The sequence below is a fragment of the Marmota flaviventris genome, chromosome 4 (assembly GCF_047511675.1).
Source record: "Marmota flaviventris isolate mMarFla1 chromosome 4, mMarFla1.hap1, whole genome shotgun sequence".
NCBI lineage: Eukaryota > Metazoa > Chordata > Mammalia > Rodentia > Sciuridae > Marmota > Marmota flaviventris.
Window position 1 is genome coordinate 74,135,798 of NC_092501.1, and position 27,752 is coordinate 74,163,549.

At 34.1% G+C, this 27,752-nt stretch overlaps 1 protein-coding gene across 6 annotated transcripts in view; it reads left to right on the forward strand.

The window, feature by feature from the left end:
- Parg (poly(ADP-ribose) glycohydrolase) overlaps nucleotides 1-27,752 on the forward strand; it is a 114,008-nt gene that overhangs the window by 45,084 nt on the left and 41,172 nt on the right. For all 6 annotated transcript variants that reach the window (XM_027947898.2, XM_071611273.1, XM_071611271.1 and 3 more), the window contains exons 8-12: nucleotides 4,029-4,121; nucleotides 7,530-7,687; nucleotides 15,036-15,115; nucleotides 18,628-18,688; nucleotides 23,411-23,486. In XM_027947898.2, coding sequence (XP_027803699.1) covers nucleotides 4,029-4,121; nucleotides 7,530-7,687; nucleotides 15,036-15,115; nucleotides 18,628-18,688; nucleotides 23,411-23,486 — 468 coding nt within the window. The remainder of the gene's footprint in view (nucleotides 1-4,028; nucleotides 4,122-7,529; nucleotides 7,688-15,035; nucleotides 15,116-18,627; nucleotides 18,689-23,410; nucleotides 23,487-27,752) is intronic.

The following is a 27,752-nucleotide window of genomic DNA, read 5'->3' on the forward strand; positions in this document are numbered from 1 at the left end:
CTTAAAGTCATCATCAAAAATCATATTGAATTGATATACAATACTTGGCCAAGGGTTCTTCCTTTTTTCTTTAAAATTTCTTTTTTTCCTTTTGTTCATTATTTTTATAATTATTTTCAGTTTTTTAAATCTTTTCATCTTTTTTGCTTCTCTTGAAGTTAAGTGATGATTTACATTTAAAAAAATTTATTTTTTTCTGTTGCATCCCTGTTTGTATGTACAGATTAGATTTAATAAATATTTTGTTAAAATGTAAAATGTGCCTAAAGATACTAATATGTTCAGGTCTAAGATCATGCTGATATTTTAAATTATGCATTTAAAATCAAGCAGTGGTTGAGTTGGCTATGTTCTCAGATGACCTTTCTTATATTTTCATTTGTGTTTCCAAAGCAGCATTGGACATAGCTGTTGACGTTGTGAAGAAGTACCATGTAATAATGCTTCATTAAATAAATGAGATTGTGGGGCTGGGGTTGTGGCTCAGTGGTAGAGTGTTCACCTAGCACTTGCAAGGCCTTGGGTTTGATCCTCAGCACCACATAAAAATAAATAAATAAAATAAAGGTATTGTGTCCAACTACAACTAAAAAATAAATATTTTTAAAAAATGAGATTGTAAAGCTTGTCAGCAGAGGCATAGCAGCAGCTAGTCATGTGTCAGTTTTAAAAGACAAGGACAAGTAACCAAAGGAAAAGAAACCATGAGCATATTAAGACACTTGATTAAGTGTTATTAGGTTGAAATTTTTGAATAGGCATTTCTCCCTATCCCTTCCGCTAAATACAGTTAAAACACAGTATAAAGAACAAATATAAGATGATTCTGAAATGTGGAGAGAAGGCTGAACTGCTAGGACTGTGGGACCCTGGTTTATAGTGCTCTCAGCACAGGCCTAGTGAAGAGCCTGTACCCTCTCCACCCAGCATATCAAGTTGCCTCCTCTGTCCTCCCTAGCATAGGCAGTGAAGGCCAACTGGGGAACCTGAATTTTCATATCCACCTAGAAGTAATGGATGCTATCCCTTTCTGTTGGCCAAGTATCACAGAAATTCTGCTTTATATATAAAAGATTTAAGTAAGATCCAAAGTCTCATAACATCATACCCCAAGTTTCCAAATTAAAAGTATGAATAAAAAATAATTCATCATCAAGAACTAGGAAAATCCCAACTGAAATGAGAAAAGAAAATGAATAGACACCAACTCTTGAGATAACACAGGTGTAAGAATTATCTAGTTAGGATTTTAAAGCAGCCACCACAGATATTTTAATGATAGTAGATTTCTCATCAGAAAACATGGGGACTGGAAAGAAGTAGCACAAAGCCTTTGAAGCACTAAAAGGCTTCCATGAGCAATTAATATCATGCTTGAAACAAACAAAACAGAGTCCCAATAAGAAATAAATGCTATGAACAACTAAGTGGAAATTTTAGAATTGAAAATTCCATTAACTGAAAAAATTTTAAAATTCTGTTTATGAATTCATTGGAGAGTGGGCATAACAGGAAAGAACTGATCTGACTAACAGAGAGAAAAAGACAAAACAGAATAGTGTAGAGACCCATGTGACTATAATAAAAGATCTAACCTTCATGTCATTAAAATACCAGAAAGAGAGGAGAAAGATAGTAGGACTGGAAAAATATTCAAAGAAAATATAGCTGAAAACTTTCAAAATTTGGCAAAACACATAAACCTGCAGATTCAGAAGTGGAGTGAACCCCATACTGGATAGACCCAAAGATATTCTCAGTAAGACATATCCTAGTCATATTTCTTTAAAAGCAAAGAAAAAATCTTGAAAGCAGAAAGAGAAATGACACATTTTCAGAGTAAAAGGCAGCTTTATTTGTGTTTTCCATTAGTATTTAGCTTACAGTTCTGGAGGTTCAAAGACTGGCATTGGTTCAGCTCTGGTGAGGGTCCCTTTGGCTGTTTCACATGCAAATGAGCACTATGGGGGCAGTATATAAAGAGACCAGAGAGATCACAAGAAGCTAGAGAGACCAGGAAACAGCCTTATTTCTTTTATATAACAACTCTCTCAACTAACTCAGGGTCCCAGGAAAACTACATTAATAATCCCTTCTAAGGCTCACACTCTTAGTGATGTCCCAATAGGCTCAAGCTCCTGAAGGTCTTACTACTACAATGAGGACCACTCTCACAACCTGTGAACTCTTGGGGAACATACTTGAACCATATCCAAACCATAGCCATTTGTAATGCCCCAAACTGAAAGCAAGATGCTCCTCAGTTGGTGAAAGGCTTTATAAACTATATGGTATTTTTATTATGGAATGCAAGGACTGAGAATGAACTGTTGATAATTAAAATTACTTGAATTAATCTCAAGGATACTATTCTGAATAAAAAAATCAATTTGAAAGAAAACAAACTGATTTTATTTGTGTAACATGACAGTTATAGAGATGGAAAACAAATTAGTGGTTGCTAAGGGTTAGGAAAAATGGGAGGAAGAAAATGAGTAATTATAAATGGGTAGTATGAGATCTTTATTGTTATGGAATATTTCTGTATCTTGATTTTGGTGATGGTTTACAAATATACACACATGATAAAATGGTATAGAATGATAAATATTGTACCAGCATTAATTAACTTGTTTTGATTGTGTGGTATACTTGTATAAAATCTAATCATTGAGGGAAGCTGGGTGAGAGGTATACTGAACCTCTCTATACTATTTTTGCAACATCCTTTGAATCTATAATTACTTCAAAATAAAAAGTTTTAAAAAGCAAAAAGATAAGTTATATTTAGGAAGAGTTTGAGTTTTTTAAACAAGTATTTTAATATATTAAAATGTATTTATATTCAGATACAGGAAAGCAAATATTTAAAGTAGTAGAATGTCTTCTAAGTGTTTTGGGTTTTTTGTTTTTGTTTTTTTGCAGCACTGGGGATTGAATCAGGGACTTAGGCATGCATGCTAGGCAAGCACTCTACCACCAGCTACTTCCCCAGCCCTTTCTTGAAATCTTACTCTGAGACAGGGTCTTGATAAATTGCGCAAACTGGTCTTGAACTTATGTTCCTCTTGCCTCAGCCTCCTAAATATCTGGGATTACAGCATACACCACTGCATCCGGCCTAGCCTTTATTTTTATCAGAGTTAAAGAGGCTTATTGTGAAGAGGCAATCATGTTGACTACTGTGAACTCCTTTTGTTTTTGTTTTTTATAATGTGTTGACTTCCCTTTAAGAATTTAGGTCTTAGCATAAATTCCCATTTCCCCATCACCATTAGTATAAGCCTTACTGCTGCCTCCTCATTTTTCCACCCTAATTATCACATTCCTATTTTTTTCAATAGAATTTTATAAACACTATTTATTTCTGGGCTATTATTGCTTTTCTTCTTTTGTACAACTTTTTATTTTCCCCTAAAGTAACAGTTGTCTCATGTTCGCTTGCTTACAGAGATGGAAATTTTTAATTTATTTTATTTCAAATTATGATATGGGAATTGTGATTTTAACTTCCCAAGTATACCTAGAAAGGGAAAATTCTAAGATCATAGGAAACCTCATTGTTTCCTACCCGGTAAAGTTACATTTTGGTATATACTGTATGCTTTGAAGTAATTAGTGTAGCTTTTATTGTGATTGCTTTAAGTTATAAACTTCTGAAGTTCAATGGGTCTTTTAGAGCTTCTGAGAGAGTCATTGGTTTTCACTTGGAGTAGTCAAGGGCAGAATGTACTCTTTTTCATTTACAAGTATTGTATTTGATAATTAAGGTTGATGTGAAAGATACTTGATTTGGGGGGTTATTTGTTTTGGGGGAGCATTAAGGTATATTATATATAAAAGGAAATAAATTTGTAAGTTTATTGGTACTTTAGTTAGTGTGATTCTACATGTGTTTGGTAGTGATGATAATGTCTTATTATGGGCTTTCATGAAAAATAAATTAGTAATTTTATAACAAATATTTGTTCATTGGTTATTACCCAGTGTTTATTATTATTCACATAACATGTTTTGTTGGTTTTCAGGTACTTGAAGAAGCAGAAGCTCAACATTTATACCAATCCATTTTGCCTGATATGGTGAAAATTGCACTCTGTCTGCCAAATATTTGCACCCAGGTTAGTGAATTTAACTTCCTCACGAGTCTTTTTTTTTTTTTTTTTTAATTTTGTAGTTGTAGGTGGACAGCATGTCTTTGTTTATATTTTCTTTTTAATGTGATGCTGAGGATCGAATCCATTGTCTCTTTACCACTGAGCTACAATCCCAGCCCCTTTGTAGCTTTCTTAAGACTTACAGTTGGATGTTTTTTAAATTCTCATGGTCAAAGTCAGAAGAATGGTAAAGAGAAAGGTGAGGAACAGTTTCTTCCCAAGAATATGATAATTTTGCTATGTTAAGGGAAAGGTTAGAGGCTAGAAAGAATACTACAAAATGACATTAAAGATGCAGTGTTCAATTTTTGAGCTTCAGTTTACATTGTGGACATTTGTTTACTTAGACTTCTTTTCCTCTTTTTGTTTAAACTGTCTCTGTCTTTAAAAAAAATTAATCATTATTTCAAAGTATAATAATAGAATTGGGATATTTTATTTTCAAAACAGCTTAATACTATACACTCCTTTACCGTCCTCTAAAGTGATATATTGTTAAACCAATGAGTTTATGGTACTTTTTAAAAAAAAATAAAATAATTCATTATTGCTTTATTTTGTTTGGAATGTATTAATTAGATATTATTGATACATAACAGATGACCTCAATAGTGTCTTAAAACAATTCACATGTATCATCTCAGTTTTTATTGGTCATGAGTTTAGGAGCAGCTTAGCTGAAAAGCTGTGGCTCAGAGTCTCTCTTGTAGTTAATAGTCAGGGTGTTGGCCAAGGCTATGGTTTTGTAAAGGCTCAACTGGGGCTAGAAGGCCCACTTAGTTGGCTTACTCACATGGCTGGTGGCAGGATGAGTTCATGTGGACCTTTCTGTTTGCTTATTGGGTATCCTCTTCCAAGAGAGAGACTGAGGAAGCTGTAGTACCTTTTTGACAAAGTTTCCCAGAGTACCCAGTGTTGCTGCCACTAGTTTTTAATTATTAGTATCTGGTCACTAAATCTAAATCATACTCAAGGATAGGGGCTTTTCACTTTTTAAAGGGAAAAGTATCAAAATATCGAAGAATTCATGAACATATTTTCAGCCCTACATAGAAGATTGTTGTTTTGTTCTTCATTTTTCTTCCTGTGTTTCTCACAATAGTGGCTTGAATTTGCCTTTGTCTTTTATTTTTTGGGTAGCCCCCTTTTTGCTAGATGCTAGCAGGATTCTTTAATACTGTTACTCCCACAGGGCCCTATGAATATTGTGGGTTGAAATGTTTCTGATTGTGTGGGATGCCCTGTCCCATAGCACACCTCAAAACCATAAGCATAGTCATTGGAAGAACCCAAAACTATCCACACCTGTCCAGATGTCTACTTGGGACCATGCCATCTTCAGTAGAAAACCAGTGAATGTTTTCAGCCTGCCACAGTTATTAGCCTTTAACGCAGATGTTTTCAGGGCTATATAACTTTAATTTACCTCAGTAATACATTGTGTTTAAATGAAATTTTATGCCCAGTGTGGTGGTACATACCTATAGTCCCAGTTTATTTGGGAGGTTGAAGCCAGCTGGGCAATTTAGCAAAACCCTGTCTCAAAATAAAGAAATCAAAATGAACTGAGTTCAATTCTTAGTATTACCACAAAAAAAAAAAAAAAAAAAAGTTTTACATTAGACAAGAATTTTATTTTTTCTCTCTCCAAAAGGGAATTGAATCCAGGGAGCTCTGCCTCTGAGTTATATCCTTAGCACTTTTTAATTTATATTTTGAAACAGGGTCTCACTAAGTTTCAGAGACTGGCCTTGAACTTATAATCCTCCTGCCTCAGCCTCCTGAGTAAATGGGATTATAAATATGTGCCACTAAGCCTGACTGAAGGAAATACTGTTTAAAACAACTTTTCTTAGTGCTTCTCTTGGAAATTGTTTGGTTATATTCTTGTTTATTCATTTTCTATTCTCTCCTTTCCTTACTTTGTAAAATCTCTCATTACCTTATAGCTTTTGACTTTACTTTTTTCCCTCTGAGGCTTTCTTGCCTTTTACCAGCAGAGCATAGTTTATCCTGTAGCACTCAAATATACTTCCCACATTGTTTTTATTTTATGTCTTTACTTTATATTCTCCTTGAAGAGAGATCCTTTTTTGGGGGGAGTCTTTTTTTATTTTTGGAACTGGGGATTGAACTCAGGGGCACTTGACCATTGAGCCACATCCTCAGTCTTTTTTTGTATTTTATTTAGAGACAAGGTCTCAGTGAGTTGCTTAGTGCCTTGCTTTTTTGCTGAGGCTGGCTTTGAACTCATGATCCTCCTGAGCTATAGGATTACAGGCATGTGCCACTGCGCCTGGCCTCTTTATGGGTCTTGTGTGGTGTTCAGTTAAATGCTTTTTAAATTCAGTGTGTAGTTCATAATCAACTGTATCTATCCTTTAGGCATGAATCACTTCTCTTCTCCCTCATGCTATAGGACACAAAGTTTCTATTTTTCATTTAATGACATATGTGTGATTCAAAAACATCTAAATTTGTAAGCAAAAATAAGTCACTCGGTAGAACCAAATCAATTCATGAATCCCAGCTTTTTCTCCTGGATGAAAACAACTTTGTTCTTCCAATAAGCTGGAAGTATGTCTTTGGTTGTACTGGTGTATCTTTTACAAACATTTAAACATTTAAAAATAGAATAAAATACACTGAATATAATTCTCAGGTCCTATGGATTGTATTGATAGTGGAAGTCAATGAATTTGGGTTTGGTGCAAGTAGAAGACATTTTAGACATAAAATATTTGAAAGAAAAATGTTCTATTGTATATTTCTTGATTTGGGATGTTTGATTATGTAAGAAATGCCTATCTTGTTATAAATTATACATAAGTTTTTGCATGTTCTATTAATTTCTTTAATAAAATTGTATTTGGATCTCATAAAGAAATTGTCACTTGTACGATGGGATTTAGAATAAGAGGAACTGTGTTTTCAATTATTTTCCTTAAGTCATTTTATTAGGAATAAGAAATATTGCTCTGACAATTTTTTTGTATAAGAATAATATTTAACTTATGTAATAATACCTAAATTCAGTGTATTTTTTTTGTTTTATCTTTTGTTTTAATTTTTTATTACATGGGTAATGTTTTTCTACTTACTTGGTTAAGCACTTTAGTTAAGTAATGTTTTGTGTTCTTTTCACTATCATTGTTATTGGTTAGAAATCTGCAGTTTGTCAAACAACTACATTTTTTCAATCATCCCTGATAAGCCGCCCTTGGCTTTAACAATATTGTTGATTTAAGGATTCAGGAGTGGCCTGAAATTATTCCTGCCTTAATTTAGCAAATGCAATTTGGTGCTTCTGCCTTCAAAATTGCTAAACTAATTATTGCTTTTCTTGTCTGTATTTTTTGTTTCCTCCATCAGCCAATACCGCTCCTGAAACAGAAGATGAATCATTCCATCACAATGTCCCAGGAACAGATTGCCAGTCTTTTAGCTAATGCTTTTTTCTGCACATTTCCCCGACGAAATGCTAAAATGAAATCGGAGTATTCTAGTTACCCAGACATTAACTTTAATCGGTATGTTTTCAGAACACTTCTTTAACAGTGAAATAGAGAAGAGTGGAAGGAACAATAATTTTGAATAATTTGCCATGGGCTAAGCATTTTATGTACAATTATCTGATTTCATCTTTACTAAGAGTTAAGTGATGTTTTTACCATTTTGCAGGCAAGATAATTAAAGTTCATAGAGGTAAAGAACTTAATTGGGATCCAGGAGCCAGTAAGTCACAGAACTGAGATTTCATCTCAGTATTACAATGCCCATGTCCTTTCCACCTTCTCAGATTATCTTCCTCATCTGAATACTCTGGATTCCACATGCCTTAGTTTGACTATTCACAGGAATATTTATTGTACTTTATATTCCTTATATGCTGAAATAATATTAAAGTGGGAGTGAAAGTCATTTCTGTAAATATCTTGTAAGGAGTATAAAATCATGAGGCTTGAAAAATATACTTAAAATGAAAAGTGACTTTGACATGATTATCGATGTAATATTTTTTAATGGAAGACAAAGAAATGTACAAATGATTTTTGACTAAATTAGCACATTATGAAAGTGTTGATAAAGCTTCAGATTTTGTCAGTTTTCCCAAGTGAGAATAAGGTATCTTCTTAGCAAATGAATATCATTTTTCCCATCCTTCCCATTCTCTGATCCATTATCCTCCAAGTCTTTTTTCTCTCTTCATTTGAGCATTTTCTTTATGGTATCTATGAACAGAATGTGAATTTTCTTCCCTAATACCTAATGGGTCTTCAGAAAATTGTTATGTGTTCCTCTTTTCCATTAGGTTGTGTATAATGCCTTCCTCCACCACCTTTGATCACCCATCTCCCAACCCTGAGGGTGGATCAGTGTGGGTAGTGTGCCAAGTAGGAGGTATGGTCATGGAACAAACCAAAAAGTCATTTTCGTCTTACATACTGTTTTTGTTTTAAACATAGCATGGTGCAGTAACCATTTATTTTAATTTGCCTTTTAAATGAACTTTAAAAAAAAAAACACTTTTTTAAACCAATGTTGGACTTACAGAAAAGTTACAAAAATACCCAGAATTCCTGTATGCAACTCCACCTAGTTTCACCTTATGTTAACCTCTTTTGTAACCATAGTTAAGTGATGAAAATCAGTAAATTAACATTTGATGTAGTACTGTGAACTGAACTACCAACTTTACTTACATTCTGCCAGTTTTTCTACTCCTTTTTTTCTGTTCCAGGATTATGCCCAGCATCCCATATTGCATTTGTTTTCTTGATCTCCTCCAACCTGTTCCTTAGATTTTTATTTTCTTTTATGACTTTGATACTTTTGAAGGTTACTTATTAGTTATTTTGTAGAATGTTTTGTATTTGGCTGATATTCTTTCACAAATAGAATGAGGTCATACATTTTGGGCAGAAATACCACAGAAATATCTTGTGTTCTTAGTGCATCACTTTAGTGGGCTAATGATTCATCTTAGCACTGGTGATCAGCTGCTTAAGGTAATGTCTGCTGGGTTTTTCCACTGTAAAGGCACTCTTACAAGGAAGAACTGTCCCTTTTACTATCAAAATGGATTCATTGATATTACAATCATTATTCATTTTTGCTGCTAAAATTTTTCTAGCTCTGGCTATTAGGGCTCCTTCAGGACTTTTCTTTGACAAGTCCCCATTCTTTTTTTTTGAGCATTACCTTTTTTTCTGGACTCAAAATATTCTGGGTTTATCCTATATTTTCTGTGTCCCAGTCCTGGAATCAACCGTTTCCCCAAAGATCCATGACTCTTTTGTTACTGAAAAGTAAGGATGCAATTTTGAGAAAAAGGAAAAAGAAGTTTTGTTGCTTTGCTATGACATATAATAGTTGCAAATATTACTATGCTTTTAGTTTGAGCACTTTGAAGGATATTTGAAATTACATTTCCTTAGATCACAGGTTGCAAAACTTGGAATGCAACTTTATAGAGTTGTTAGTTTCCATGAGGATGCTAACTTTGAATTAGTTCTTAGGAATGCTGCCTCTTATGCAATTATATCTCATCAGCTTGGATATTGGAGGCTTGACATTTTTTGGTTTTGGTTTTTTTTTTTTCCATTTCTCTCCTGCTTTTTATTACATATAGTATTATAAACCAGTTATTATACTTTTGTTATCAAAAGCTCAGTCCTTGTCCCAGATGCCAATCCTATAACAAGGACATGGTTTTGAGAAAAAAAAAAAAAAAAAAAAAAGATGTTTATTGCTTTGCTAGCAAAGGAGAAGCACAGGGGACTCCTGTCCCAGAGGCTGTGATTCTGCCCATCAGGGGAATGGGGGGCTTTTAAAGAGGTGATTCAAAGGCTATATTCCACTTATTATTTATCAGAATTGCAATTCACTTGTTAATTTGGGAAGATAGTCATTTCTGGAGCCATTCTCAGTGTCTGAATACTTAGTTCCTATGGTGGGTGTGTGCTCTGTCTAGGATGGAGAAGAAAGGTAATCCTGTTTCCCCAGAGATTAGAGAGGGGGAGAGATTAGGGAAGAGAGGGAGAAAGGAAGAGAACAAAACATTAAAAAAAAAAAATAAGTCACAGTGGCAGAGCAGCAAGGGCTACAAGCAGAGCATAAGATGGACCACTGTTAAATTTTCATAACCAACTAAACTCTGACAGGGAAACTCTAGGGCTTCTTGGCAATGGTGATTTTATCTTTTTCATTGTTCATGGTGATTTATCCTGAAGACTAAGCAGATCGGCCAAGTGTTTACCTGTTAGGCTTGACGAAAAACAAGGCTCAGCCATTTTTCTTAAGGAAAGAAATATAGATTAGAACAGTGTAAGCACTTTATACAAATGTATATTGACTTTTTGCTGGGTATTATATAATATCTTATTTTAGCCCAAGTACCTCAGTTTACTTGACATTATCTGAAATCTTCTAGCTTGAGAATGTTTCCCAATAATAATAGATAATATTTGTTAAGCATTTACCATGTGCTAATCACTGTTAAATTATTTCATACTTAATCCTCACATCAACTTTAAATTAGGTATTGATTAGTTGTTGTTATTTCCATTTTTCAGATTAGAGGAGATGGAAGATTAGAGACGGTTTGTTAGTTTCACCAAGTTAACACAGTAACTGGTAAAATTTAGATTCAACTCAAGAAACAGTCTGCTTCTAAAAGCAGTGTCCCTTAACCACCCTCTTATACAGCTCCCTTTGAATGAACAGAATTACTACTTCTTGAACCTTAGTGAAAAGCCTAATGGATTTTTTTTTTTTTTTTTGGATAGCAGAATACTGAAAATGAATTAAAGCAGGTAGGCCTGTGATAGTCTTATAATTGTTGTAGGAACTCCTTAGCAGCCGGGCTTTTATAAGATGGAATATGTTTTAATGAATCTAAACTAAACAATAGGAATGATATTGATGGCTCACTTTGATTCTATCTATGGAAGTTTTTAGGTAGGGAAGCTTCTTACTATTAAGGTTCATAGTAAGTAAGGGACTTGTCAAGAGAACTAGGACTTGAACACTGCCTTCTGCTCAAACTCAGTCCTTTTCATTATATCTCATTGCCTTTTAAGAGCAGAATGCTCTGAGAGCACTTCAGAAATAGAAGACAACCCCAAATTCCCTTTTCATGTGGCTTAAAAGATCAAGTACCTAATCTAATGAGCTATTTGGTAATCTAATTATATAGCATTTTGTTGTTATTGTGTGTTCTTTTTTGTATAATTTCTATTAAAATGAGTCATTTTTGGCAGTTCAGAGGTGTGTATGTGTGTGTATGTGTGTGTGTGTGTGTGTGTGTGTGTGTGTGTGTATGAGTATATTTAATCTCAAATGAGTTATAGTAGCTAGTTGATTGAATAAGAAAAATGGGAAGAGTGGTGGAAGGCTGACGTCAATAAATTGAATAAGTCTTCCCTTTTTATTTATTGTTGTGTTCTTCCAGACCTGCTTAGTTATGTTAAATACCCCTGACCTTTTCCCCTGCTTGCCTTTCAGGGCCTAAACATTCATATAAAGGCTTCCAATGTGATTAGCATTGATGCTTCTGAGATTGCATGGAAACTAGATGGTCAGAGATAAATTGTGGGTCTCTGCAGTGGTCAGCCCAGGAGGCTTTTACATCTGCCTTCCCTGGATTGAAAATGCTGCTGGAGCCATATGGCAGAGTGCCTCACAGAAGAGCCAGAAATGACTTTCTGGCTGGGTCCCACATTATCACTTGCTTCTGTTTTAAAGTGGAGGTTATAGTACTTTAGTTTTGATTTACTGTATACTAATGGAATTAATCCTTTACTTAAAATGGCGTGGGTATGTGTGTCTAGAATTCAATTCCAGTAATGTTATCAATATTCCATCCAGGGAAAGATTTTATTAAACTGTGTTTCTCTTTATAAATATGAAAAGAAGGTACCAATTAATAAGTTTCTGACCTTTGATTGACTTCTTCCCTTGAAAATGCAAAATGTTTTGTTTAGAAAAAGAGTCTGGGTGCCTAACTGGCCTTTTCTGTTTCTTTTAAAAATAATTTGTAATTCTGAGTTAGTGAAATGCTAGAGAATCTTCCCTACATGCACAGGGGTTGTTAGTGGCCTGGTTTGTGTGCATATTTATATACATGCTGCCAAGTCAAAATCACTTCCAAATATATATTCCCAAAACTAAAAATCTAAATTAAGAGAAAGGTGTTGGGAAGTTAAAAACTCAGATGATGCTTCCTTTTTCTAAGTTTCCCCCCCACCTCTCTGTGAGTATCTGTATCTCATAGGCTCCCTCTTTCTCCATCCCCATTTACATCAGACTTGATTTGCCTTCCCCCATCATCTTGTCTTCCAAGCTTAGACCCTTTGTTTTCTCCCTCCTACTCCAACAGTTTCTCATATTATGTATGAGAACATCACTCTTGTGATGACTTTCATTAATGCTTGTTGCCTATGTATTTCTGTTTTCACTTGTTGCATAATAAGATAATGTTTTATTTAGATGGCTATACATAGTTCTTTGAAATGTCATAATAAGCCAAATCTGAGAATTATCATAAGGATTTAAACCTGCTTTATCTTCTCTGAATTTATCTTCACCCCCTCCACCCCGCCCCCCAAACACAGTTCTTGGCTCAGATGGGAAAGCATATTTTGGTTACATTATGATTTGAAATTAGACATAGAGCAGTAAATAATTGTAATACATTGATATTCTCCTTGATTTGTTCCTTTAAGATTTGGACTAGTAAAGTAACACTCATTTGTAGTGATATAACATCAATATGATATTCTAGGAAAGTCCATATCACCAGGGTAATAAATCTGCAGTCCCAAGAGAATCCTGAGGTTAACAATTTGTCATCATGGTTGTGAAATATGTGGACTTTTATGAAATTTTACAAACAGCTGATTCATACACAGAATCTAGGGACACTTTCTTTTTGTGGTTTGGGGAATTATTCCTTAAGGGCAACAGCCATTTTGTCTTCTCTCTGCAGTAGTTCTATTGGAGAAAAACTTTTCCCTTTTAATTGAATTATGCAATATATCAATTCATCTGTAGAAAAAGGTAGTGACTGCTTTTTGTATTCATACTGCTATCATCTATAAGTAATAAGCCTAGAAAAGGATTTTGCAGTGAAGCCTAAAGTATTCATTTAGTAAATCATATTTATTGGTATAGGATGTTTAATTAAACTGCCAAGTGCCTTCTTCATTTTGACTATCATTTTGATTTAAACAAACTATACACTGGTTGACATATTGCAGAAGAAATCAAGCTGAAACCTGTACTCTCAAAGAGCCTATTTTCAGCTGCCAACTGCATTTTATGTATGAGTCTTTAATATTTTAAATTCTTTAAATGAGTAAAAATTATCACATAAGCATCTTTGAACTATTTTTAAAAATAGATTACATTTTAGGTTAGGTTAAAATGCTACCCAACATGAGTATTCTTTTTAGGAAATACTCATATAAATTCTTTTGCCAGAAGTTGACCCTGAATACAGATTTCAGATCCTTGTAAACAGGATCATTTAAAATCTGCATTTCCTTCCCTTTTCTTAATTCATTTCAATTGCTCAATAGGATTTTTTCATGAAATTATTTTTCTTCTCTGCATAGTTACATAAGCTTGCTCTTCTAATCATGAAAAATGTTACCTATTTCAGCACTTATTAAAGTGAACTTTTACTTGAAGGGTTTCTGGTTTTAAAGTCAGAGTATATGACTAGAGGCAGAGAATCCTCATCATTTATAGCCAATGAATTTTCCTGTAATTTTTAAATGCCTTTGGAAAGCTAGATTTTATTCCCAAAAGCCTGCTTTTGTGTGAGAAATCTTTTAGAGAACTACTTATTCAGGTCATATGCTTCTAAAGTCCTGCTTTTCTTTCCTCAGGACAAATTGAATTATGTTACCAATAACAATGCCACATTATTTCAAAGAAAACCAAATTAAGTAGTGCAAATCTAGGTTGCTGTAAACTGGATAACATAGGCACTGTTTTGGTAACCAAGCAAAGGATCTATATTAGTCAGCTCTAATTGCCATAACAAATACTATAGCTTGTGTGGCTTAAACAACAAAAATTGATTTTCTTTGAATTCTGAAGGCTAGACATCCCAGACCGAGGTGCTAATGAATTCTGTTCCAGATGAGGACTCTTTTCTTGTCTTATAGACTATTGCCTTTTCACCTTATTCTCACATGGCAGAGAGTCCAGGTGTCTCCCCCTCTTCTTATGAGGACCCCAGTTCTGTAAGATTAGGGCTGTACTCTATGACCTTATTTAACCTTTACCACCTCTTCAGAGGCCCTATCTGCAAATAAAGCCACATTGGGAATTCCAGCTTCAACATATAAGCATTGGGAGGGCTCATTTATCTGTAGCAAGATCTGCTTAATTACCAAAAATTGTACATTCAGTCCCCAGTCTCTTGTCATACCTATGTCTCTCCCCTCCATCATACTCCCTTCACTTCACTACTCAAATATGGATTTTTTTTAGATATTTTTGTTCAGTTATATAACTGCTTAATAATATTATTCATTATAAATAAGTATGTGCCACAGGGAACATACTGTGCATTAACTGACTGTCTCCGCTTGACCTTGGGAGACTAGATGGTACCTTTTCCCAGGAGGAAAATGGATTGGACAAGTGGGTGGGTAGAGAGTACTGGCTGATTCCAACTGTTTTCAGGGAGCCTGGGTATAGTGGATTTTAGTCCTCTCCAGATGCCCTTTTATCAAATCTGTTTTCTAGTTCTTTGCCATCATTACCTTCTGGAAGGTGATTACTTAGTAGCAATATAAGTTTAAGTACTTTGTGAATTATTAAGGCATTTTAAACCAATCCTCTTTTATTTTTGGTCTCTTCCAGGTTGTTTGAGGGACGTTCATCAAGGAAACCAGAGAAGCTTAAAACACTTTTCTGTTACTTTCGAAAAGTCACAGAGAAAAGTAAATTCCTTTCATTCTTCTTATCATTTTTCTTACTGATGAGTACAGTTCAAAATCAAGTGACATGTGAAGAACATTTGTGTTTAAAGTACTCCTTACTGCCCCAAATACATTTGAACAGTAGTGATTCAATGTTATAACCTTGATTTTATGCATGTTATGGATACATATAAATGTGTACTATGAGTGTGCATGGGTTCTATGTACTCTGAACTCACCCATATACTATAAAACCTGCAATATACATGAAGGAATTTTTATTTTATGAGTAAAAATAATAAATTAATACTTTAAAAAGAAAGTATATTGAACAGGAAATGTATATTGGATGCTGTTTATTTAAAGAAGCATTAACTAGTTGAACTTCATTTGTAAAGGCCAATTAGTTAATTGTTTCCTATTCATTCATCTCTTTTGCTTCCCCGAATCCCTTTGTAGAGTTCTTGTAAAACTGGATTGTAAGTGTTTACATGTCTTTCTGCTTCTATTGGACCGTATTTACTAGAACTGGATGCCCAGACTGACCTGAGGCAACAACAGTAAATGTCCAACAAATGCTGGCAATGACTATCTGATAGTGGACAATATTGTTACTCTTACCTCAGGAACTAAATGACATGACCAAGTTTAATACATCTATGGTTCAGTTTCTCATCTATGAAATAAAATAATAATGATAATTACCTCACAGAATACTTGGGGATATTAAACAAGCATATATATGCTTAAAGTGCTACCTTTACTGCAAGTTGATAATAAAGGAGACCAGAACACCTCATAAGTTTCCTTTTGCTAAATTTTCCTTTTTCTAAATCTAAGTAAGTAATTCAAAGTTTACTTTTCTGTCTTGGGTATCAAGTCATATATACCTTCTCTGAAAGCCAATTTTCTTTGTGAGCTTTAGGATTTCAAATACTCAGAGGAAAAGCAAATTATTTGTTATTGTTGTTTTTAATTTTCATTAGAAATGTATGTGCCATCATAAATCTTGGGGATTAGGTTGAAGAAATAAACTATAATTAGACATTTTATTTCTGGCTTTTTCACTGTACATGATAATTTAGGTCTCTGTAGAAATAAAATGAAATGTTGCTATAGGTTTTCAACATGTAGCACTAGTAATCTAAGGAAGATATGATAAAGGGACTTAAAGAAATTTGCTACAGCATGATTAGTTGTATTGAGGTCCAGAGCCTACTGAATAGAGGCTTTAATCATCATAGATGGTGGGAAGTGCCATCACATTATATACGTCTAAGAATGAGAAAGCACTCAGGCTTGGGGAATCTGTTAGGAAACCTGTTGCACAAAGCATCAAAGTTCTGGCCCTTGATCAAGGATAAATGAAAAATTAACCTGGCTGTGAAGAAAAGGGATAATAAAGAAACTTGTAAGTCCCAACTTTATCACTGCATTGGGGGGCTCGTGTTGAGAATTTTATATCTGAGAATTTGAACCACAGACCGCAAGTATCATGTCTGGAGTCCTATCAACAGTGTGGTATGTAAAGGCCTACAACAGAGGTTTTAATGTAGTTTCAGTTTGGTGACACCTCCCGATGATGGAAGGAGCAGATGCCCATCTTCTCTGGGAAAATTCTGTTTTAATCCAGACCCATGGCAAGATAACTACGTTATAAAAAACATTTTCAGAAACTTAATAGGTGAAACAACATGCATTTTAGAACTGATTAAACATAATTTCAACAGGACCAACTTTTCATTATGGTTAAACATCTATATTTTTATATTCACAATGAAAATCTTGAGTCAAAGTTTTTAGAGCTTTCTGAATTATTATTTTCAATATAGTTTTAGATAAAGTATCTTATAGTCACATGTTTAAAATTGATGATTCATATATAGTACATATTGTGATTTTTATTAAAAGAAGTATTTGATTAACCAAAATACCCTCTTCTGAGGTAAATTCTGCCCCTTTATGGAAAAAGCTAACAGACATGTTCTCAAGGCATTTTTGTCAGTAATTTTCTCTAGAGAACCTTATACTGCCTTTTCTCTTGCTTTGCCAGCAGTATTTATTTATGAATTTCTTGTGGTCTCTCTCAGTATGTATGAAGGACTTTTAATAATGTTCTTTGCCAAGTGACTGAATGATAAAATAGACATTAATTTCCTATTAATAGAATTGCTTCTCTAATGTTTGGATTGTTTGGCCTCCTGGGAGTTTTAAATATGCTACCCTTTTGTCTTAAAGTTAGTATCTGAAGAATATTTTAAGACTTGTGTTAACAAAAATTGTTTTCTAATGTAGATGCTCCATGTAATTTTTGAGTTGTTACTGCTTGTCCTTGGGAGTAAAGAAATGTGGAATTATCTACAAGAATGAAATTATGGCCAAGCTTCTGTTTGGCTTGACACCATCATCACTAATAGTTCCTGACATCACTCTTTGTGCTTAAGAGCTTTTTCTTTCTTTCTTTTAACAAAAGAAAACAGAAATGGCATGGCCTTTTTACTTTGTTCTTTTATTTGAAGCAGACAAATTAGTTCTGGCCAGCAGATTTATTTTTTGCTTTTGCCACTGGCTTAAAAAACAAAAAAGTAATCCTAACCAAGAAAGGATCCTATCCTCTAAAATTATCGACTGTGCTAATTTTGAGCCTTTCAAATGTATTGCTCCTTTAAAATTTCATCTTTCTTCTCTAAACTCTTAGGACTCAGTAATTCCTCTTCCAGTTAATATGCATACTTAAAAGTATAGTAATTGCCAATCATCTAAGCTCCGGACTTAGTTGTGCTAAGTCCAAAAGACATGCCAAAAATTTCCTTTTGAAAAATTTTACTTTACCATAAAGCACCAGTCTTTGAGTGTAGGGTTAAAGCTTTTCTTTCAAAAGGAGTCTAAAAATTGGAATTTAATTGTCTTTATTGTTTATGATATAGCAACTATGCATTTTTAGTTCTCTTTTTAAAAGTATATTCAGTTTTTAAAATGCCACCAAAAAGTGCCAGCTTTAGATCCTTCTGTTGTGCTGCTACTTGTATAGTTTTGTTTAGTAAGGGCTTACTATTTTATAGATGATGCTCCTAATGTAAGGATAACTATTTTATATCAATGTTCTGCTGTATAGTTGGCCCTCTGTATCTGATCCATCTGAGGATTCAATCTACCATGGATTGAAAATAATCTAAAAAAAAAAAAGTTACATCTGTACTGAACGTGTGCAGACTTTTTTTCCTTATCATTATTTCCTAAATAATGTAGTATAACAACCTAGCTAGCATTTATATTTTATTAGGTATTTTAAGTAATCTAGAAATGATTTAAAGTATATAGAAGGATGTGTGTAGGTTTATTTGCAAATATAAGGGACATGAGCATTCACAGATTATAGTATGCACAAGGAGGGTTCTAGAACAAATCCCGCACAGATACTGAAGGACTGTATACCAAGTCTGTGTACTAGAATCAGTATTTCCTCATTTGTTACAGATAATTCACAATTGAAACTTAACTTTGTGTGTGTTTTTGGTTTATTGCTTTTGTAGAACCTACTGGGTTGGTGACATTTACAAGACAGAGTCTTGAAGATTTTCCAGAATGGGAAAGGTAATAATAATAAAAATAGTGTTATACCTTTAGACTTTTTTTTTTTTTTTTTTAACCATGAGAGGACTTGATTTATAGCCCTTAGAAAGATAGGCACTCAACCTCATAACTGCCCTCATGCTGGGAATATTTTCTCATAAATGCTCTATCAGGAGCTCTCATTGTTAGAAAAGTTGCAACTTCAGTCAAAATCTGCAACTCTTTGGCTTCTACCATTCTGCCTTAGTTTTGTCTTCTGAAACAAAGTTTTGTTTAGAATTAAGGAGTTTTGTGTGTGAAGACACTATATTAAGTAAGAACGCCAATATTTATTTATTTATTTATTTATTTTTATTGGTTGTTCAAAACATTTCAAAGCTCTTGACATATCATATTTCATACATTAGATTCAAGTGGGTTATGAACTCCCATTTTTACCCCAATTACAGATTGCAGAATCACATCAGTTACACATCCACATTTTTACATGATGCCATATTAGTGACTATTGTATTCTGCTACCTTTCCTATCCTCTATTATCCCCCCTCCCCTCCCCTCCCATCTTCTCTCTCTACCCCATCTACTACAATTCATTTCTCTCCTTGTTTTTTTCCCCATTCCCCTCACAATCTCTTATATGTAATTTTGTGTAACAATGAGGGTCTCCTTCCATTTCCATGCAATTTCCCTTTTCTCTCCCTTTCCCTCCCACCTCATGTCTCTGCTTAATGTTAGTCTTTTCCTCCTGCTCTTCCTCCCTGCTCTGTTCTTAGTTGCTCTCATTATATCAAAGAAGACATTTGGCATTTGTTTTTTAGGGATTGGCTAGCTTCACTTAGCATAATCTGCTCTAACGCCATCCATTTCCCTGCAAATTCCATGATTTTGTCATTTTTTAGTGCTGCGTAATACTCCATTGTGTATAAATGCCACATTTTTTTTAATCCATTCATCTATTGAAGGGCATCTAGGTTGGTTCCACAGTCTAGCTATTGTGAATTGTGCTGCTATGAACATTGATGTGGCAGTATCCCTGTAGTACGCTCTTTTAAGGTCTTCAGAGAATAGTCCGAGAAGGGCAATAGCTGGGTAAAATGGTGGTTCCATTCCCAGCTTTCCAGGAAGAACACCAATATTTAAATGTTCTTCCTTACCCTCTTTTTGGTTAGTGCTTGTATTTTATGACTCTTCTTTCTGGAGCACAAGATTGGGGAAAGTTTTAAATTTAGTTGGAATATAAACAGTAATTATTTAGAACTTATCTAAGTGGGGAATTTTAAGTTTGGCTCTTGTATTCTTGGCAGATTTTATGTTGTTGCCAATTCATTAGGGTTTTAAGATTATTATTATTCTTTACCTGAAAACACTGAGGAGGTCTGAGTTAACTCAGATGGTAAGATCTTCAATACTCTGAAATAGCTAATACATTTCCAGAGGAAATTTCCAGTGCATTTAAAAATGTGGATTGACTTTTTAAATAGGCGAGGACATGATCAAGCATACTACATGTATGTATGTTTTTAGATGTGCATTTTATATTAACCACTGCCTCGGTATTTTCACTAGTAATTTTTATCTTAGTTTGTAGTTGTTTTATTTGAAATTAGTGATCGGGGGTGGGGGGAATCACTCTTAAAGGAAGTTAACTTGAGAAGATATCTGCTTAGGTGGCTTTCCTGTGATGTTTTCATGTCCATCAAAGGTGTTTGTGAAGAAAAACTTACTTCAGTGCATAATTGAGATGATTAAAAAGTGGATAAAAAGATTAAACAACCTGAAAAGCAGGGTGGGGAGTAATAGAGCCAGAAAAGGAGCACAACATATACAGTGTTTGAAAGCATGGCGTATCAAACATGAGAGAGACCCCTGAAAGTCATGTAGTCCATCTGCCTACCAAAAATACTATCACCTCTATAATACCTTCAACAGATAGAGACTGATCAGCTTCACTGATGGGAAATTCACTGTTTACCTCAGTCCGTTCCATTGGTGGATGCTTGTGTTATAACTTAACAACATTTTATTCCCTAAAAATGTCTGTCTTCTCAAAATAAGCCCGCCTTCCATTCCTGGTTCTTCCTTCTGGAATTAGAATAAATCTAATATATAATATTCTTCAACATTCACCCCTCCTTCAGTATCTTGAAAACATTTTCTTGACAGTTCTAACAGTGAACACAAGTCCATAGTATACTCTTTTGGGAATTCTAAACCTGCTTTGACATACTCCTAATCATTGGTTTCTCTCAATATGGTGCATAGAACTAAAAGTAACATTCTGCTATGTCATCTGGCCAGACCAAAGTACAGAAGGTTGCTTTTCTTCACTTTTCTATTAATCTCTAGAAGGAATACAAATGTTGTGTTCATACCACTTTGTTGTTGATTTTATAGATCATTCACAGAGCCTATTTGACATCAGTGTGAAAGGACACACATTTGTACATCATTGTTGGAAATAGGGAGAGGTCAAAATGCAGAGACTTGCAGACTGCCATGTGAATGAGATATATTAACTTCGCCCCATCAAACAAAGATTATCCCCTTAACTTTCATAGGCAGAATTTAATTTGGTACTTTTCTAACTTATTTATATTTCATTGATCTCTCTTTTTTGTTGTTTTTCTTTGTTTGTTTTAGCTGCTTCATAAGTGAGTTGGAGAATGTGATTAAAATTAGTCTTCCAGACTGCACAGAACTAGAAACGCATATGCATTTAAGAAGGGAGGATGAAAAAGAGATGAGGATTGTTGATTGTCAAGAATAAGGAGCTACATGGGTGCCAGAAAGTCCAAGGCTTTTCTGAATCCCAGTTTCTGTAACATTAGTTAGCCCTTTGATTCCATCAGCAAATAACTTAACTAGGCTTCATTAATTGTAGAGAGCCAGAATCATTTGTCTTTGATTCTTGGCACAGGAGTGTAGAAGCTTTGCTGGGACTAAAATAGGAGACCTGTTGGGAAGTTGAAGAATACTTGAAACAAATAAAAAAAGTTTCTAGCAATTTCATAATTACAATGAGAACTATAATATAAAGTTAACAACTTCACCCATGGAGAATAGTTGCCAATTGATGGGAGTTCTGTTTTGAAGTCCTGACTGACATTCCAGAGATTTCTGGACCATGCTTCTTTATGTTTTCAGTAGTATCCTCACAGGTGGTCTCTGAATAAAATGGCTAGGAAAGTAGGAACAAGAAAAGGAAGTTTAAAAAAAAGAAAAATCAAACCTATGGACTGTCTACAAGGGATTGTATACTTTTTTCTAAAATTATGGTCTAATTGGACCAATGAGATGTATTACTTGGGTTCAGATCTTTGCTACATTGTTTACTTGCCTGAGCAGGTTACTTAAAAACTTTCTGTGCTTTGGTTTTCTATTTCCAAAGGAGATCATATGGGGTTATTTTGAGAGTTAAATGAGTTAATACAAATGAAGCCCTTAGAGTAAAACTTCTACTGAATTACCTTCTTGGGTTAAAGTTAACAATCTATTAGACTGAAGTTTTGCTAGAAATATATTTGGACTCATTAAGATTAGGAAGCTGATCTCAGTAAATAAGTAGTGCTTCCCAGTTAACCTTTTAAATTATTATTTTTTAAAATGTAATCATTCTCCCCTTCAAAAAAAGTTATTGCTATCCTTACATAAGGAGTTTGGGTCTAATCTCTTCTACATTCTATTATAATTTTATGTATGTGTGTATGTATTTTGGGAACTGTGGATTGAACCCAGGTGTACTTTATCACTGAGTACATCCTTACTTTTTTTTATTTTTGAGACAGGGTCTCATTTAGTTGCTGAGGATCTCACTAAGTTGCTGAATCTGGCCTCAAACTTGCTGTCTTTCTTCCTCAGCCTCCTGAATAACTGAAATTATAGGCATGTGCTACTGTGCCCAGCTAATTTATATATTTTATGCAGTAAGAAATCAAGGGGAAAAATCTTGTAAAGAAAAATATTAATACCAAATGCTATTAATTTATTTAAATTGATTTTTAATATACTATAAGGCAGGTCAACACCTCAGTGACTGTAGCATTTTTGAAAGGAAAAGAAAACAATTGTGTCTTCTGAGTGACTTATAGGTCCTAGGTTCATCTTTCATCTATTAATATGAAAATGTCACAGATCAGGATTTGTATAGCATGTATTTTCATCAAGACACCCCTTCACAAACACATGTAAATAGAGCCCATTGAGAATTGTATGTGATTTATTGCCAGATTTTCTACATTTTTTTCTTAGACTGTGACCTTGAGCATAATAGTTAAATATCATCTTCATTTTTTTATGTCTTAACAAGTTTCTCGGCTACCTAACAGAAGAGAAACTTTGATATTAAAAGGAGGAAAAGCAGGTTTCAAAACAATGTCTTGTCTAATTTTAATTTAAATATGTATCTTTGTAGATTTTTTAATATTTATTTTTTAGTTGTAGATGGATACAATACCTTTATTTTATTTATATACTTTTATGTGATGCTAAGAATTGAACCCAGGACCTTGAATGTGCTAGGCGAGCACTATACCGCTGAGCCACACCCCCAACCCCTCTTTATAGATTTTTAGAAGGAAAAGTTTGAGAGATTCAGTACCAGGAATATTGACAGCAGTCATCTATTTCTGGCTTTTGAGATTTGGAATTGTTTCAATATTTTAGATACCTGTATTTTCAGATTTGTCTGTAATGAATTATTTATCATTAACAAAAAATTAAGGGAATATATTTTTATATTATAGATGTGACAAACCCCTGACACGGTTGCATATTACTTATGAAGGTACCATAGAAGGAAATGGACAAGGCATGCTACAGGTAGGTAAATCTCTGTTGTTTGTGCGCATGTTGAAGACTTTTTTTCTTGTCAAGCTTCTGACAAAAGGAAATTTGAAAGGCTGTTTATTTGTCTCCTAAACTGATTTAATGCAGAGAAGCATCATGGCAGAATGGAAAGAAACACCAAACAGATCACTTTGACAGCCTTGGTAATGTTGTTATTTGCCAGTGTATGCTCTCTGTTTCTTACATGTGCCTCTTTAAAAAGCCTTTGACAGAAAGTCCCAAGATCTGGACAACATCAGTTCCTCTTGGTTCAGACACTGATTGTAGATTGACAGTGGAGAAGTTCCCAGGGTATGTTCTTGACAAGCTGTCACAGGCAGTTTTGTTCTTTGTTTTGAAGGCTCTTGCCCTGCCCCAAATGATGACCAGCTTGAGATGTTTTTCTGCCACCAACAGCCTTAGGTCTAGGAGGCAGACATCTAAAACTGATTGATAAGAAAAGCTTCTCTCCTATATATAACAATTTTAAGCACATGAGCTAGCTATGCTTGCTAATGTCTTTTTTCCTGTTAGAGAGCAGGTAATTCTGTCCATTCTTCAATCTTTGTAATTATTTTGTAACTGTCATTAGTTAAAAAAATATTTTTAGCAAAAGAGCTTAACAAAACACTTCATATATTTAGCTTTAAAACCTCATAATACCTAACCTGAGCATATATTTTGCTTTTGATTCATAGCATTTTTTTCAAAAAATTCACTAATCAGAGACAATATATTAGTGATTTGTGTTTTTATCCCATTTGTAAGAGCATTGTAAACTTAGTTTTCTCTGAAAGAAGCTTGTGTATTATATCATTTATACTGGGGATTTTTCTTCTTAGATCCTTATTTGGTGCTTATATTGGGTTAGAAGCTATAAAGAAAGCAATGTTGAGAAAATAGTTGAATTTAACTAGACTATTTGTGCATAGTTATGATATACATATGTTCCAAATGACTGATGAATCAGATTCTTTTTAGAATGGCCTTTTATTTAAACATATTTGTAATTAAAATTTTAAAGGAAGTGAATTGTGTTTTATTTCAGATCACCTTCTCCTAGTAATTACTTGAACTTGTAAACAAAAGTATTTAGGAAAATTGAATTGACAGTTTGTCCTGGATTTAACATTTGTAGAAACAAAAACAAAAACCACCAAAAAATATTTTAATATATGTACAATCATATATTTTTTCTTCTACTCAAAAACATAATTTCAAAATGTACTTAAAAACTGTTTGAAATGAATATTACTTCCCCCACATTCCCTTTTTTATGAGATTATTTTCTCCATTAAAGTCTTGGGTAAACTGGGGTATTCTTAATACATATGAACTGAACAGAGTTATTCTTAGTTAGCACCACAGGAATGCTGACCTTTTATTACAGTATAATTCAACAGGGAATTACTTAACAACAGTTGAAGCTGAGATTCTCCTCACTTCCCTGGAATATATTATAAATGAAATATGAGACCGCAGTAGATTAAAAGAATACCATAAAGGCTTCTAGCACTATTAATTGTTCTCCCAACCCATGCTATATCTCCCCAGGAGATCAGGGAATATTGTATTGCAATGCTTCAGAGCTCCTTGGGTAGCACATAATTTACATTATGCTGAATGGCAACAACAACAAAACCTCTCTAAGGAGCGTTATCATTTCTCTCTTTTCATCAAGTTATAATTCAGAAGCTGAATAATCTGAATAAAGTAGCGTTAGAGTAAAGAAACTTATAAAATGAGTGATTAAAAATAAAGAAACACTAATATGCTTGTTTTCATGTACTAGAACAGGTCTATCACCTCTTTCTTAGTTCTTTATTAAGAACTTTTTTAAGTAGCAGAAACTTTTATTTTCTTAAAGACCCCTGTTTTTAGAGGCATATTGAGTTTTGTGCATTTATTTCTGTGTACACCTTGCAAATAATGAATTGTTGACCTTTTATTCAGTAAACAATAGCATTCACATTGCATGTATTTCATGATCATTATCAAATAGTACATAAGTTGGAAAGAGGTTGTATTTTATTTGTTCTGTAACTTATTCCAGTAAAAATTAAGTTATACTGACCTCAACTACACTTGCAGGCACTCAGTATGGTCTCAGTTCTCAAATGCACTTCATTTCATTTCTTTGCTGGGTCTTCCCCCCTTACTTTGCCCCTGCTCTCATAATGCTTGTCATCTAATTGCTTTTTTTTTTTTTTTAATGTTACACTTTTCCAGTTTATTTTTTAAACTGTAGCCTGAAGTATCTTACTAAGACACAGGTCCAGTTGTCATATGAATCTTTCTCAGAAACTTCAAAGTTGAGTAAAAATTCCCTAGACCCCAAACCACTTTATCACCAACTATAACTATCCACATGATGTATTTTACAGTGAAGCCACCATAATTCCTCTCATGTAGCTGTTTACATTTGGGTTTCTCCCTGTGTCCCTTGTATAGCTGTTGCCTCAAGCTATATGTTAGCTAACTCTGGATCGAATGCCATGTTCTCTTGTAAAGCTTTCCTAATCTTCCTCCCATGCTCAGATTTAGTTAATTCTGTTATATGAAAAGTAACAAATACATACTAACATGCTCTTTAATTATCACCTTATCAATCTGCTTATGTTACTGTCTCCCATCCATCTAACTTGCAAATCCTATGAGGCCAGGAGCTGAGTACTTCTTATTCATCTTTGTATCCCATGGTTCCTACCACAATACACAGTAAATATTTATTAAACCGTTTAAGCCACAAATCATCCAGTCCCTAAAGACCTCATGTAGTAAGTAACCAATCTAACTAACATTTTCATCAAAAATTGTTTTTCTATATAAGCTAAAGAGTTACTGGGCACCCCCTGCCCTCCAGCCCCCTCCCTTTTTTTTAGTGCTAATTACAAATACAAACTAGGTGCAGTGGTGCATGGCTATATTCCCAGTGACGCAGGATGCTAAGGCAGGAGGATTATAAACTCGAGGCCAGCCTCAGCAACTTAGTGAAATTCTGTCTCAAAACAAAAAAAGACTAGGGTTATAGCTCAATGGTAGAGCATCCTTGAGTTTAATCCTAAATGCCACAAAAAAAGAGAAAAAGAATACAAAACCAAATATATGATTTTCAAACTCATTTTAAGAATTTGTTGATATATTTCCCTCAAGTTTAATCTCCAGGACCACACACACACACACACAAAAGAGTAAAGACTATTTTGATTTCTGTAAGTTTCTATATACTTTCACATAGCAAAAGATTTACATTCTTTTGGCAGGAGTTATTGGATTTTTTTTTTGTTGTTTGTTTGTTTGTTTTTAAATAAGACAGGGTCTTGGTATATTACCCTGGGGGACTTTTAACTTTTGATCCTCCTGTCTCACCTCCTGATTAACTGAGATTAGAGGCTTGTACCAGTACACCTGACCTGATTCATAATTCTTGTTCTACTCTATTATAAAATTAGCTTTAGGTTATCATTTAGTATCAGTTACCTCAGAGAATACAAACAAGTTTGAAGAAATCTTATAATTTACAGTGGTTGGAAAGCATATTACCCTCTCTTACAGTATTTAAATTCTGTTTTACTTGTGTGTGTGAATATGTATGTACAGAAATTATATGTATCTGTATAATCTAACTCTTAACAATAACCTAAGGCTAAGATGGACACCATTTCTTATATAAACTGAATTAACATTGGCAGCTTGAGTGCATTCTCACAAGGATTGTGTAGCTCTTCTTCATCAGTAGATCTCATAATACTTTTACCTAAATCTTATGTAGGACTGGGGGAACAGATTAGTGGTGGCACTTGCCTATCATTTGCAAAACCCTGGGTTCAATAGTTAGCACTGAAGAAAAGAAAAGAAAAAAAAAGCTTATGGGTTTCAGACTACATTGGAAATATTAATTTAGTTGAATTTTTGTTCTTATACCAGGTTTCTTTCTTTCTTAGGTATATTTTAAAAAAATATTTGGTGGCTAGGCATGGTGACACACACCTGTAATCCCAGCAACTGGGGAGGCTGAGTGAGGCAGGAGGATCAAGAGTTCAAAGCCAGCCTCAGCAAAAGTGAGGCACTAAGCAACTCAGTGAGACCCTGTGTCCCTAAACAAAATACAAAATAGGGATGAGGATGTGACTTAGTTGTCTAGTCCTCCTGAGTTCAATTCCTGGTACCCAAAAAAATAAGTTGGTAATGTTCATGTATTTGGCGATTTAGGACAAAAATTCCATACCTTTTATTCTTCCACAGAAGAGAAAGATATAA